General features: G+C 37.6%; 1 protein-coding gene across 2 annotated transcripts in view; it reads left to right on the plus strand.

The window, feature by feature from the left end:
• The first annotated feature begins 3891 nt into the window (after positions 1 to 3891).
• LOC121312756 (calcium/calmodulin-dependent 3',5'-cyclic nucleotide phosphodiesterase 1C-like) overlaps positions 3892 to 13562 on the plus strand; it is a 120753-nt gene continuing 111082 nt past the window's right edge. For both annotated transcript variants that reach the window (XM_041244486.1, XM_041244487.1), the window contains exons 1-2: positions 3892 to 4369; positions 10305 to 10331. In XM_041244486.1, the coding sequence (XP_041100420.1) occupies positions 4269 to 4369; positions 10305 to 10331 (128 nt within the window). In that variant the 5' untranslated portion in view covers positions 3892 to 4268. The remainder of the gene's footprint in view (positions 4370 to 10304; positions 10332 to 13562) is intronic.

Genomic DNA, 13562 nt, shown 5'->3' on the forward strand with positions numbered 1-13562 from the left:
TGGATGACTGAGCAAGAAGGAGACTGATCAGAGAGGCTACCAAGAGGCCAATGGCAACTTTACAAGAGCTACAGGCTTTTATGGCCAAGACTGGTCAAAGTGTGCATGTGACAACAATATCCCAAGCACTCCACAAATCTGGCCTGTATGGTAGGGTTGCAAGAAGGAAGCCATTACTCAAGAAAGCCCACTTTGAATCCAGTTTGAAGTATGCAATAAAACAGTGTAGCCATTTGGCAAAAAGTTTTGTAGTCTGACAAAACTAAAATGGAACTTTTTGGCCTAAATGCAAAGCGTTATGTTTGGCGCAAACCCAACACAGCGCATCACCCAAAGAACATCATCCCTACTGTGAAGCATGGTGGTGGCAGCATCATATTATGGGGATGTTTCTCATTGGCAGGGACTGGAGCACTTGTCAAGATAGAAGGGAAAATAAATGGAGCAAAGTACACAGAAGTCCTTGAAGAAAAACCTGCTGCCCTCTGCAAGAAAGCAGAAACTGGGACGGAAGTTCATCTTTAAGCATGATAATGACTCAAAGTACACAGCCAAAGCTACACTGGAGTGGCTAAGGAACAAAAAGGTAAATGTCCTTGAGTGGCCCAGTCAGAACCCCGACCTAAATCCAATCGAAAATTTGTGGCATGACTTGAAGATTGCTGTCCATCAACGCTCCCCAAGGAACTTGACAGAGCTTGAACAGTTTTGTGAAGAAGAATGGTAAAATTTTGCCAAATCTAGGTGTGCAAAGTTGGTAGAGACCTATCCCAACAGACTCACAGCTGTAATTGCTGCCAAAGGTGCTTCATCATGTAAACCCATGTAAACCCTTACATGCTACTTTCTCTCACTGTTTAAATCTGAATAGATTAATATTTGCTTCTCACAATGCTATCGGTTATATTAATTATAGAACTGTAAGTCTACAGAAAAATAAATTCTCGTGTGCATACACTTTCTGTCATGCAGATCGGTTCTGTCGATTCAATCTGGCCACATCCAACTGAGATACTGTTATGTTCCCTTCTGTATCCTTTCCCATAGCCATAGAAAGCGAGTTCTAATTTAAATTAACCACCGTTTAAGAAAAAAACACTTTAATACACAACAGAGCCACAACGCCACACTGAGGACACTAAAAAAAATAAAAATTGGCAGCTTTATTTTTTCAGAGTAAAAGTACGGGGGCCAAACTATATGTCCCCCCCCCCTGTCGGAAAAGTGCAGGGGCCATGGCCCCCCTGGACCCCCTGGTGGCTGTGCCCCTGGTACTTACTATGTATTGAACAGAAAAAATGCATCAATAATTACTCTATAATTATTGGTAACATATTGTGTACATGTTAGTACATATTTTCCCCTGTGACTGGCCCATTATTGTCGTAGCCATATTAAGTAAACAGTATTTTATTATTATAAACAATGTCACAAAGGCGGCTTCACAGATAAAATCCCATTGTACCCGATTCCCCTTTCTGTGCCCACCACAGATTTGTCTTTTTGGGAAAATCAAAACAGAACAAAAAGATCCCTTTGGTGTCTTTAACCATGCCATGGAAATTTAGAAAAGTTAACATTAAGTTTTGTTAACATTAAGTTCTGTCTCTTTCCGGCACTGTGTGAAGACAATGCATTCCTGGAAATGGAAGTCTAAATTATAATTTATAACAGTATGAGTCAGAAATGTAGAGGCTGATCTGGTTATCTCAGCCAAGCTTATCCTAATATAATGTATTTGTGGGATTGCATGGTAGTTTACAATGAAGGTGAGGCTACTAGAATGAGGTCGAAACCAGAAAAAGGAAGGATGATTCTCCTGCCCACACCAACCAGAAAATATTTTATAAGGCCTATAGGCTCCTGCTCCTGTGAAGACAAACATTACATGGCAATATTTAAACTGTTTGGTCAGTAAAGTGTTTAGGGTTAATCATGCCATTTCTCTAGTTTGGTTTTCAGCCTAAAATTGCACAAAATAAAGGTATACATTTTTCCATGAGCATAAAGGGGGAAAAAAAAAATGTTAGGAAAATGAAAATTGTATTAAATTAACAGAGCTCATGGACTATGATATCAGTTTCAATTCAAGCAGCTCATTATCATTACCTTTTCCCAGGTTGTATTTTATTTCTGAAAAATGTTCTTCTAAAAAAAAGAATGCGCTTGCTAAAATTGTTTGGAATTATCAAGCTTTCATCAAAAAATGGAGGCCTGGCTAGATATTAATGACATTTAAAAAAAAAAAAGAAAAGAAAAACATAATTTAGGGTGCTGAGCAGCAGTGAGCATTAGGACACGTCGTTATTGCTTTGGGATGTGTCAACTGAGCTATAATGAGTAAGCAAATTATATATTATATAGATATATATATATATATATATATATATATATATATATATATATATATATATATATATATATTTGTAGCTGTATTATATGTCATATCTATAAACATCGACATATACAGTAGCTGTAAATCAAACAGATAGTGTTGTGTTGAACAATGGATTTGGTGTAATCTTAAATATAGTATTTATTTGCAAGTAATAAATAATGTTATTGCTACACTGAATTTTGTTTTAGTGGGTCTCAAGGATAGATGTTAATGGCTTGTTAGACAAATGGGGCACTGTGTATCCCACAACTCATTATAAGTCTGATTTCACAAATCTTTGCTAATAACAGACATTGTTGATGACATACCAATCTCTTCTTCGTTGTATTTTGTGCAAGAGGTTATCATGTTTGTCTTAAATGGACTGCTTCATCTTGTCAGATCAAAGCCAGGAGTAGCCAGTATGTTTACTTCAAACTAACATGAGCCTGAATGGAGATGAGATGTTCTTCAGGGCATAAGAGTCAAAGGGATCAGCAGGCAGAATCCAGGACTACCAAAACAATTACAGAAAAGGTTTTTTTTTTTTTTTTGTATCACAGTACAGACTGCAAGATAAAAATGTGTGCTATTTTTAGAGAAAGTTAAAAAGTGGGGAAAATATTTCACACATTTTTTTATCCGATTTTTGTATCGAGTTTCTTTAATTTTTCTTATTTAGAAAATCATTTTTCAACAACACATTGCATATATTCTATTAAGATATACAGAACGTGTGTGTATGAACAGTTTCAACAGATTATTCTATGAACTACATGAGATGCAGAATGTTTTGTGCCATGGGGCCCTATATTTCACTGTGCTGTAATGACTAGGTGTGACTTATTAGTAAGATCAAGACATGCCTAGTCACTACAACACATGCTATAGTATAATCACACTAATGATGTGCACTTGTATCATATTTTCATTTTAGTCCTAAGTGACATTTATTTTCATATTGCATATCCCTTTAATAATAAGGGATGAAGTGGTGTTTTCAAATAACTTGTATTGAATAATATTAGGTATTATATATATATATATATATATATATATAATATATATATATATATATATATATATATATATATATATATATATATCTCATTGAGGAGTTGAATACTTTATTCCTACAACAAATAAAGCCCCCAAAATTGACTGCTGATGTGCACTGATTTCATTTTTGTAATACAGAATTTAATGATCCCCTGTTTAATCATACCTGTCAATTCTTCAGGAGCCAGCTGAAGCTTTTCAAACAGAGGTCTGCGTGCGGGCTAAGAAACAACAACCTGTGTCTATAATTTCCTCTGTAAACAGATTTATTACCTTTTTAAGAGGCAGTATTGTCACGGCTTGCTGACAGATGACTTCTCATAGATATCAGTGTGTGTGCGTGTCAGGGTTGTCTCGTGGGGCTGAGGGCTGGCTCGCAGGGATGAAGCTGGAATGTAAGAATCACAGGGCAGCAAGCAGGGGCTGAACAGCACTAGTACTGCTGAATCCACGCCTTGCTAGTCATGCACCAAAGCAGCTCAATTGTCTGCAGGCTTGCTTCTTTTTTTAATTTTTTTTTTTTTTACCGATAAAGAGTCTTCAGCTGGTATTACTGATTGCATCCCTGGCTTATCACAAATAACTGTAGTGGCTTTCAGTCTAGAGATCAGCCCCTAATCCCCTACATCATATTTATGAGGGACCATGGCACACAGCCACTGCTGCACTCAGTGTACACCTGGAGCTCTTGCTGGTGACACACATTTCCTGTGAGGTGCAGGAGGATTCAGACCACTTCAAAAACAACAATAACATGGTTACTATCCTATCACAGTATTAGAGGCTTTGACTGAACTTCTGAGCTTGTCTGAGGAATTACATTTTTTTAGCCATGGAGTCTCCCACTAAGGAAATTGAAGAGTTTGAGAGTAACTCTCTCAAGTACCTGCAACCGGACCAAATCGAAAAAATTTGGCTGCGGCTTCGAGGACTGTAAGTATTTACTTTTTAAATTCACTCTGTGGTGTCAGTGCATGCCTTCTTTTGAATGATGCTGCGCTCTTTCATGGACGTTATTGCATAGATGTAAAAATAATAAAAAAAAGCTTTTTAGCTGCTGTTGCTTAAGTCTTGTTCATTTGATCCAGGAAAATTATAACATAACCAACCGACTGAGCAAAAACAAACAATTTTAAAGCCCACATCACTGTAGCACTCTGTTGTAAGCATACAAAAAACTCCTGTCTGCAATAATTAGGTAGCAAATTGGAAAGCAAAAATAATCTATGCAAATCTTGTTTTTGTGTAGTGGCCATGAACTTGAATAAACATGTATTACACCTTCCTATTTAAATCTGCCATTAGAACATACCTTTTTTTTGGTGGAGCTGCAAGTTGCTTAAGACACCAATTATATTGTGTAACTGTATTGTTAAACTAGATGTACTAGCAATATGATAGCGTATAACAGTTTAGGATGATGGAAGAATGATTAATTTTTTCTATGAAAAAATGTAGATGACATTTTTTTTTTTTTTACATGATATGCTTGTTGATGTAACCCTAAGTTGTCAAGTGTAGACTAATGCATGCATATATCACATCTGTCATATGAAACAGCAGCCATCACATAATCACAAAAGCATTTGCTTTTGAATATTTTTTTAAATGATGGAAATAAATAAATAAATAAATAAATGAATCTCCGATAGCAAAATACTGCTGTGAATTAACAAAAGATCATTTCTCCAGCTGACCTTTAATCCCTTTCTGTTCATCCAGCACGTTGCATATGAATTATGACTTACTTAGGGTAGGTAGGTGTTCCCCTGCATTTTTATTTCTTGTTTTATTGGCTGAAACAAATTGGAGAGTTTCTGGCAGGTATTTGTCTGTTTCTTTTTAAATGCAGTTGTCTGTTGTGAAGTCCTTTAAAGGTTCATATTTCACTTGCAGGTGCCCACTGATAGCACAGTGATTCAAGGGGAAAGGGAAGGCGAGGGAGTTCAGGCTATCAGAATGAGATCCCCACTGAGTGGAGAAATTGGGGCAGGCAGGGAGCAGGTGTTCAATAGAAATATGTAAAAATCGTCGTCATCCAAGGGTCAGGATTATTGTAGAGCTTGCACACCTGCTTAGTGGTTGCTCAGATTTTCATCTTTTGAATATGAAATATGACAGGATATGATATACCCAGGCAGCAACTATTTGTTTCAGTGATACACAGGAACAGTATTTAGTTATGGTCGTTATTATTTAGTAACTAAAACCATTTAAAAAAAATGTGTGGTCCAGTGGTTAAAGTTCAGCGCTTGTAATCAAAAGGTCGCTGGTTCAAACCTCACCTCTGTCACTGACTGACTCACTGTGTGACCCTGAGCAAGTCACTTAACCTCCTTGTGCTCTGTCCTGCGGATGAGATGTTAAATCAATGTCCTACTTTAAGTGACTCTGCATATAATGCACTGTTTACAGACTACCTCTGTAAAGCGCTTTGTGATGGTGGTCCACTATGAAAGGCACTACAGAAAAATAACAATCATTATTAAATAAGCTCCTTATTTCTGTTAGTTCCTTTAAAATGGTACATGATTTTACTCATTGTACTACTATACCTTACTGCAGTAAAAGTGCATTTTGAAATAAAACTAAAGAACTAAATTGACAAATGCATTTTACAAACTGTGATAGCGTAGGAAAAACTGGTTTGTTAGAAACGTCAATATTCAAGGGAATTACAAAGCAAAGACCACTAAGTAATCTTATTGTACAAGAAACCCATGAACCTGTAATCAGCAGTCTGATAGATTTTCTCAAGTTTAGGGCAAGATGCAGATTTGTTCTGTGACTTTGCATATAGCGCTGGATGGCTTGATGTGATTCCAAACCATGTTTCCTGCCTTGATGTTTAATCCTGGTTATGAGTGATGAATCCTTCCACTGAGGCCCTGTGTTTTCTTACACTAATCACCAACTTGCTAACCAACTGGACTGCTGCCATTTGGCAAAAAACAATTTCAAGGAACATTAATGTCATACTTCATGGTCATGACTGATAAATGAAATGTGCAGCTTCATTTGACTGTGTTAATTGCTTTGCTGGGTGTGCATTCGTTACGGAGTGGAAAACATAGCCTGTTAAAAATCCCCCTGAATGAAATGATAAAACTTCCACAGCTGTAGATCACTCAAAAGAGAAAAATAACAAACATAGTTATTTTCTAAGAATAGCTTGGTAAATGCATGCACAGTATATGGATTTATGTGTGTGGAACTAAAAAAGCTAAATAGAAGTGCCAGTATATTATTACAAGCATGTCCTGTAGCTACTGTTAGGGCTCAATAAAAGAAAAAAAACAAATAACATAATTAGAAAAATGAGAACGATCCTTATAGCCAGATATTACTGCCTAATAAAGTAAAACATTATATTTATTGATCCTGCAGTGTAATTACAAAACAACTGTTTTTGTGCAACGATAACATTGCATTTCATACTTAGGTAAATTAAAGCCAATCATAATAAATTTGCATAATGTGAACGAAAGCGTCAGAACAGGAGGTTATTAAGATGAAATTGGATTTTGCGCTTATGTATTTATGCCATTATTATCCAAAATAAAGACTTCAATTGTTTTTTTTTTTTTTTAGAGAACTTTTTTTTTTTTATTGATAAAAAATGAGTAATATCATTATATATTCAAGTTCATCACTTGACAATCAAAATATGTGTTTCAATGAAGACCATTTTGATTCACATAATTTTTTTGGGGGGGTGTAAATATCAACAACATTAACTTTTCATATCTATAAATGACTAGGCTAGATGTTACGTTAGGGGTTCTAGTTTTATGATTTTAGTCTTTTCAGGTATTCAGATTTTAATTTTCAGTAACCCAGTTGCAACAAATAAAAAGTCAGAGCACTTTGAGGCAGACTATACCTTAGTACTTTTTTTTAATAGAACAGATTGTTCATCATTGTTTGGGATTTAACAATTAACTGATTTGTACAGCTGTGAGCAGCTTTTGCATTCTCTCAGGGAATCATACCACCTACAGGTATTGGACACAACATTAGAAACCATTGCTGTACAGCATCACTCAGTTTTGTGTACATGGGCTGTATATCTGTGTCACAAAGATGGCCGAAGTGGGTGACGTCAGACCAGAAGCAGGAAACAAACAACAAGAGAGATGGAGTTTGGTGGAGCTGAGCAAATGGCTTCGCTCAACATTTAATGAGTGAACAGAACAGAGAGAAAATAAACGGTTGTAACATACAAAAATACAGGACACGGCACTCGTCGCCAAAATAAAAAGACAAACAAAATGGACTAAACATGGTGAGCAGATATTTTAACGATTATGATTATTATTACAATTATTATTATTACCTCTGTCTCCAACCCTGTTCTCCACTCAACGAACACACAACCCCGAGTGGGTGAAAACATGTAGCTTTTATGCAGCTGTACCGAGACTCGACTGCTAATCAATCATTCAATTGGAGTCGCAGTACAACTGCACATGAAGTAATAAAGTGCAATTCCCCGTGCTCACGTATTATTACTTTTTACTTGCACGTAAAGTGCTGCGCAATCCTCATGCCTAAATACAAATATACATTTTAAACACTTGTGTTACAAAGACCTGTTTATATCCTGTGTACCAATGACTACACACCAACATTAAAACACAACACATAACACAAAATATACACAGGGGCGGGCACTTTGCCGCATATACCCCCCCCACCCCTTGTGCAAAGCACACATGGCCTCAATGGCCACCTCCCCCCTTAAAATCCCAAAAGTCTCGCTCAAAGTCCTGGGCCAAGAACAGGGACTTTAAGGGGTTGATGGGGGGAATGTTGCCAGTAGCCAGACTGCTACTGGCCATGCTGTCAGCAGACGTGCTGACAGTGGGGCGAATCTCTTGTCCCGCTGTACCACTGGCAGCGGAAATGCTGCCAATGGTGCTGCTGTCAGCAGACATGCTGACAGCTCCCAGACTGACTCCTTCAGCCAGGGCAAGTCCAGCAGCTTAAAAGGTGCTGGGGTTGGTGGTCTCCAGATCTCCCCCAAGATCTCCGGCAGTGAAACTGCTTCGGGGGAAGGTGGTCTCCTGACCTCTCCCCCCTTTATAGCTGGCAGCTCCCTCTGGGGGGACTCCAGCCCCCAGAACTCCTGCAGCGAAACTGCTGTGGGGGAAGGTGGTCTCCTGACCTCTCCCCCCTTTTTCATAGCCGGCAGCTCCCTCTGGTGGGGATCCGGCCACACTGACCCCTGTGGCCAAGCAGAGCTGACTGCAACCCCTGGTGAAGCAGTTCCAGTGACCCCAGGCGATGCGGAGTGGCTGGCAACCCCAGGCAATGTGGAGCGACAGGCAACCCCTGGCGATGTGGAGAGGCAGGCAACCCCAGGCGATGCCAGGCTGGCATCCTTGGGCATAGCGTGGCAGGCATTCTTGGGCGAAGCGAGGGAGGCATCCTTGGGTGAAGTGAGGCAGGCATCCTTGGGAGAAGCGAGGCAGGCATCCTTGGGAGAAGCAAGACAGGAATTCTTTGACGAAGCGAATGCATCCTTGGGCGAAGTGAGAAAGGGAGTCAGGACAAGCTGAGGTGCAGGTGTTGGCCCTCTTCTCAGCCTCAGCGGCCTATGCAAGGCTGCTGAGGACCGCCAGCATCTAGTTCTGGTCCTTCTGGTTAAGGGATAGGCAGCTCCTGCTCCTCTCCCCCTGCTGGTGATGGAGGCAGAGGCAGCTCCAGCTCCTTTCCCCGTTCTCCACTCACCAAACACACAACCCCGAGTGGGTGAAAACATGTAGCTTTTATGCAGCTGTACCGAGACCGACTGCTAATCAATCATTGGCGTGCCGTTACGGTACAACTGCAAGTCAATTAATAAAGTGCAATTCCCCGTGCTCACATATTATTACTTTTTACTTGCACGTGAAGTGCTGGGCAATCCTCTTGCCTAAATACAAATATACATTTTAAACACTCGTGTTACACAGACCCGTTTATATCCTGTGTACCAATGATTATACACCAACATTAACACACAACACATAACACAAAATATACACAGCAGCTGGCACTTTGCCACAATCTGCCACAGTGTACCCATTATTCCTACATTCACTAGGGGCTGGGAAAGAGGTTCATGGTTACTGTGGTGTACAAGATATACTTAGAGGTTAATTATCCTTTGCTGTGCTCTATTGAGGCAACAGGGTGATTTTAAAATGTTTTAAAAAGTCATCTGGGTGTGATGACTGTAATAGAAATTAATACAAAGTGAAGCTGAACAGCAAGGAAAATACACTAGTAAAGATATTAAGTTCAAGATAGCTGTAACAGGTCATACTCATCTCAAGATTTAAATCAGTACCCAGGGCTGACAGAACAGTCTTGTGAGTATGATCCTCAGGTGCAGATAATGTGACTTTCTGAAAGTTGACAAATCAATGTTGTCACCCCCCCAAAAAAAAGGAGAAGAGCGAATGAAGAAAGAGGCAATGCAGCTAGAAACGATAGTGAGGTTCCAACCTTAATATCCTTCTACCAACCTAGTAATTACTGAGCTTTTTAGGCACATATTACAGTACTGCCTTTAAATGAGATCATGCAGTGTCCAACCAATAAAAAGAGCACCTTTAAATTTCTTTACAGTGTCCGCCTTTTTCGTGGACCCTACCACCTGTCATAATGTTATAGAAGAATAGTATATAGTTTGTGAATCTCTAAATTCATTGCCTAACATAGTAACTACAGTGTACTGAATGTCTGGAATTCTTGACATCATGTCAAATACAGTAGACCAAATTTTAGGATGTCTGTATTTGTGTGCAAAGAGGTTATCTGCTGCTTGTAGAACTCAATTTCAACCCTGCATTCTCACCTCTCTATTTCTACTCTTCAACAGGAGGAAGTACAAGAAAACATCCCAGAGGTAAGGCCACTTGAGAGAAGGAGTCAGAGCTTGGTGACTGAATGGACCATAATGTTGTGTTTTTTAGTTTTTTTTATCTTGGTGATGTACTTTAAAACTATGACATCCCAAAGAGTAATGAACCCAAATCAGCTATTCCTTGTTTCATCTTTATCTGCCTGCCTTATCTTTTACCAGTGCATAGAGTGTAATTAAAAATTGATTGCTACCATTTAAGCTCACAAATAGCAAATATGTTTTTAATACACCTAGGGCTGGTTAGCAATTGCTAATTGCAAAATAATATAGAGACTGATGTTCCAATGTAATAGTTATCTACTCAATTGTTTTTGATGGCCATAACTTGCTATTATAGTCAATGAATGGAATTCAATGGTTGTTTGTGATGCTTCTAAGTATTATTAAGGGTATTTTATTAACAAAAAAATTATTTTCCTTGAACAAAACACTTTTGATCTTTCACTTTATTTTTTATCTACTCAATGTATTTTTAACATTACATTTACTAATTATATATTCGTATTATTTTCTACTGATATATTTTAAAACCTTGAACAAAACAACATCTATTGATTACTGTCAGATCTTGTAATTCTAATTATAACAGGGACGTTTTTGAGATTGCAATAAAAAGTGTTTTGGGAGTCACTGACTTTCTTATTACTTCAAATATGTGTAATGTAAAAAAGAGGGAGCATATGTTATCATTCATTCATAAAAAGCTGTCCTCTGTATACAAAATGTCTACATCTCAAACAAGAAGGAATCAAAGAACGTAATCCCTACCATGGTAGTTTAGTTGGCGTACAGGTGGTATTAAGAAATTTGTTATGGGCTTACACTGACTGCACTGTAATTCCATTGGTAAAGCTTCAAAACACATTTCTTAGTTGTTCTACTTTTAGTTTATTTTCTTGACATGGTCTAAATTGATGTTATACATTTTTATCATAAATGTAATGAGCTTAGCTGTTCATGTGCCCTGGTTGTGAAAGGGAACTGCCTTGGAGTGAGAGGCTTTAAAAGCCATCTCATTGAGAGGGGTGATTTATTGAGGCTGTGGTTAATCAATTTGTTGCCAGGGAGTTCCACAGGTTTCTGCCTCATTCCTGACCTTGACACCCAGTTACAGCTCAGTGGGCTAAAATGATGCTGTACATCAGTGCCATCTACATTTGTCTCCAAATGGTAACAGTAACCTGTGTCTTAGTCTAAACACAGGATAGAAAACTGATGTTTAGCAGTATACTGTATATTACATACTATAAAACCAATGGTGTATGCTCGTGTCTTAGAGTACCTGGTATTCTCTTTTCTGTTCATTTGTTCAGCAACTAATTTCAATCATGTTTGTATGACTTTCAGTTAGGCATCTTTCTTCTATTGTTTGTGTTGTGAGACACGTTTAAAAATCTCGTCAGTATGTGCAGGGAACAAATATTTTTGTGCTGCTTTAGAGTGAGTCTCATGGGACTGAAATGCCTCACTTAAACAGTACCCAAATGAATATTTAAAATTATGAGCGAATATCCAAACATGAAAATCCTGTGTTCGTCCTAGCAATACATATTTGTATTTTTGTAAACCTAGCAGCTTGTGCCTCAAAGATTCATGACGATAAAAGGCAAGATAAAAGGTGATATTAGCAGTGACAAGCTGCACTAACACTGTTAATAAAGAAGTGACTCCAGGTTCTCTTTGTGATTGCATGTTAATGGAACACACACTAAGTAAATTAGTTGAATGCTGTTGAATCATGCAAAAAATATGTAGCCGTGAAGATAAAAACCCAATGCAAGCATAGATAAACACAGACAGTGCTTTATTTTTAATTAGATTAATCTTCCTAAATGTGTGTTGTAAAATGCATAGGAAAAACATGAAATACAGTTCAGATGTTGAACATTGAACATAAAAATATGTAGCAGAAAAAAAAAAAAAATCCACCTTTTCATTAAGTTATACAGTCATGTCTGTTTGGCTCAAGTGAGGTATTGAAAAGCAAGTTTCAACTGTCTGAGACAAACAGTTCAACAGTGTGTGCCTTTTGAGGACCAATAACCATCAGTTGCAAAGCTACTTATTGTGATACACTGTACATTAATTAAAATGACAAAAATATATAATATAGCTATCAAAATTGTGTGTAAAGAAGTTAGCTAGCACACAATACATATGCTTTCTGATAGTAGCTTGTGTCTTATCAAATAAAATAACATTTAATACTTTCATGCAAGGAAACATCTCAAAGTACTTTACAAATCAAGTTGTTATTGAGAAAAAGTTCAATTTACCAGCACTGAAAACTGTCAAGCAGCAAATGAGTCACCACATGGTTCCCCCGGGGTAGAGCTGTACACTGTTTTATTGTGTTCATTTTACATAATGAGAATATTCCTCATTGGTCCCACATTAGAGCTATACAAAAATTGCTTTGTACACAGGTGGATTCTCACAGCTAAAACATAAACATAAAACAACTCGACAGTCACATCAATCTTCTTTTTTTTTTTTTTAAAGCAGTGCAAAGAGCAGAAAAAAGATAATACAAGATAATACACAGTAATACAATGTTTTGTCATCTTATTATATATATAATAATATAGTCTGTTTATTTTAATCTAATGTTAACTGATTACTATATTCTATTACTAATTTGTTGGAGACACTGTAGGAAATACAAATTTAAATTTATGAGCAGAGACAAGAGCAGGATAGACAATACATTTTTGTTTGTTTGAAAAGTTAGAGCTATTACAGGGAGTTGTAACATTTGAATGTTCAATAATTCAATGTGCTGCATTTGTCTCTGATCAGCTTGTTAAACGACAACTGGAGGCTAATCCACAATCCTAAATTCAAACTTTACATTCCTGACAGCATACCCTGTTGGGTATTCCATCAGTGAGATTGTGTGCATTTCAAATGGTCACAGTAGGCAGGTTCAGCTTCCTTTTCACAAAAAAGAAACACTGCTGTTGAATGGATGCAGTATTACACTCCTACAGGCTTACCAACATACAGCAAGTAGAGGAAAATATCAAATCTGGCATTGAATTATCTAGAGGGAATATTATACAGACACGGTAAACACAGTATACAGAGCAACACCCAATCTTTTGTTTCTTACAGAAATGCCCAAACTGTTACATTTTTAAAGGCTGAAAAGATTTCCCATTTTGTATAGTTAGGATCACCAAAGGAGCTCAGCTAAATGATCTTAACAGCACT

Source organism: Polyodon spathula, chromosome 3 (genome assembly GCF_017654505.1).
Source record: "Polyodon spathula isolate WHYD16114869_AA chromosome 3, ASM1765450v1, whole genome shotgun sequence".
Classification (NCBI taxonomy): domain Eukaryota; kingdom Metazoa; phylum Chordata; class Actinopteri; order Acipenseriformes; family Polyodontidae; genus Polyodon; species Polyodon spathula.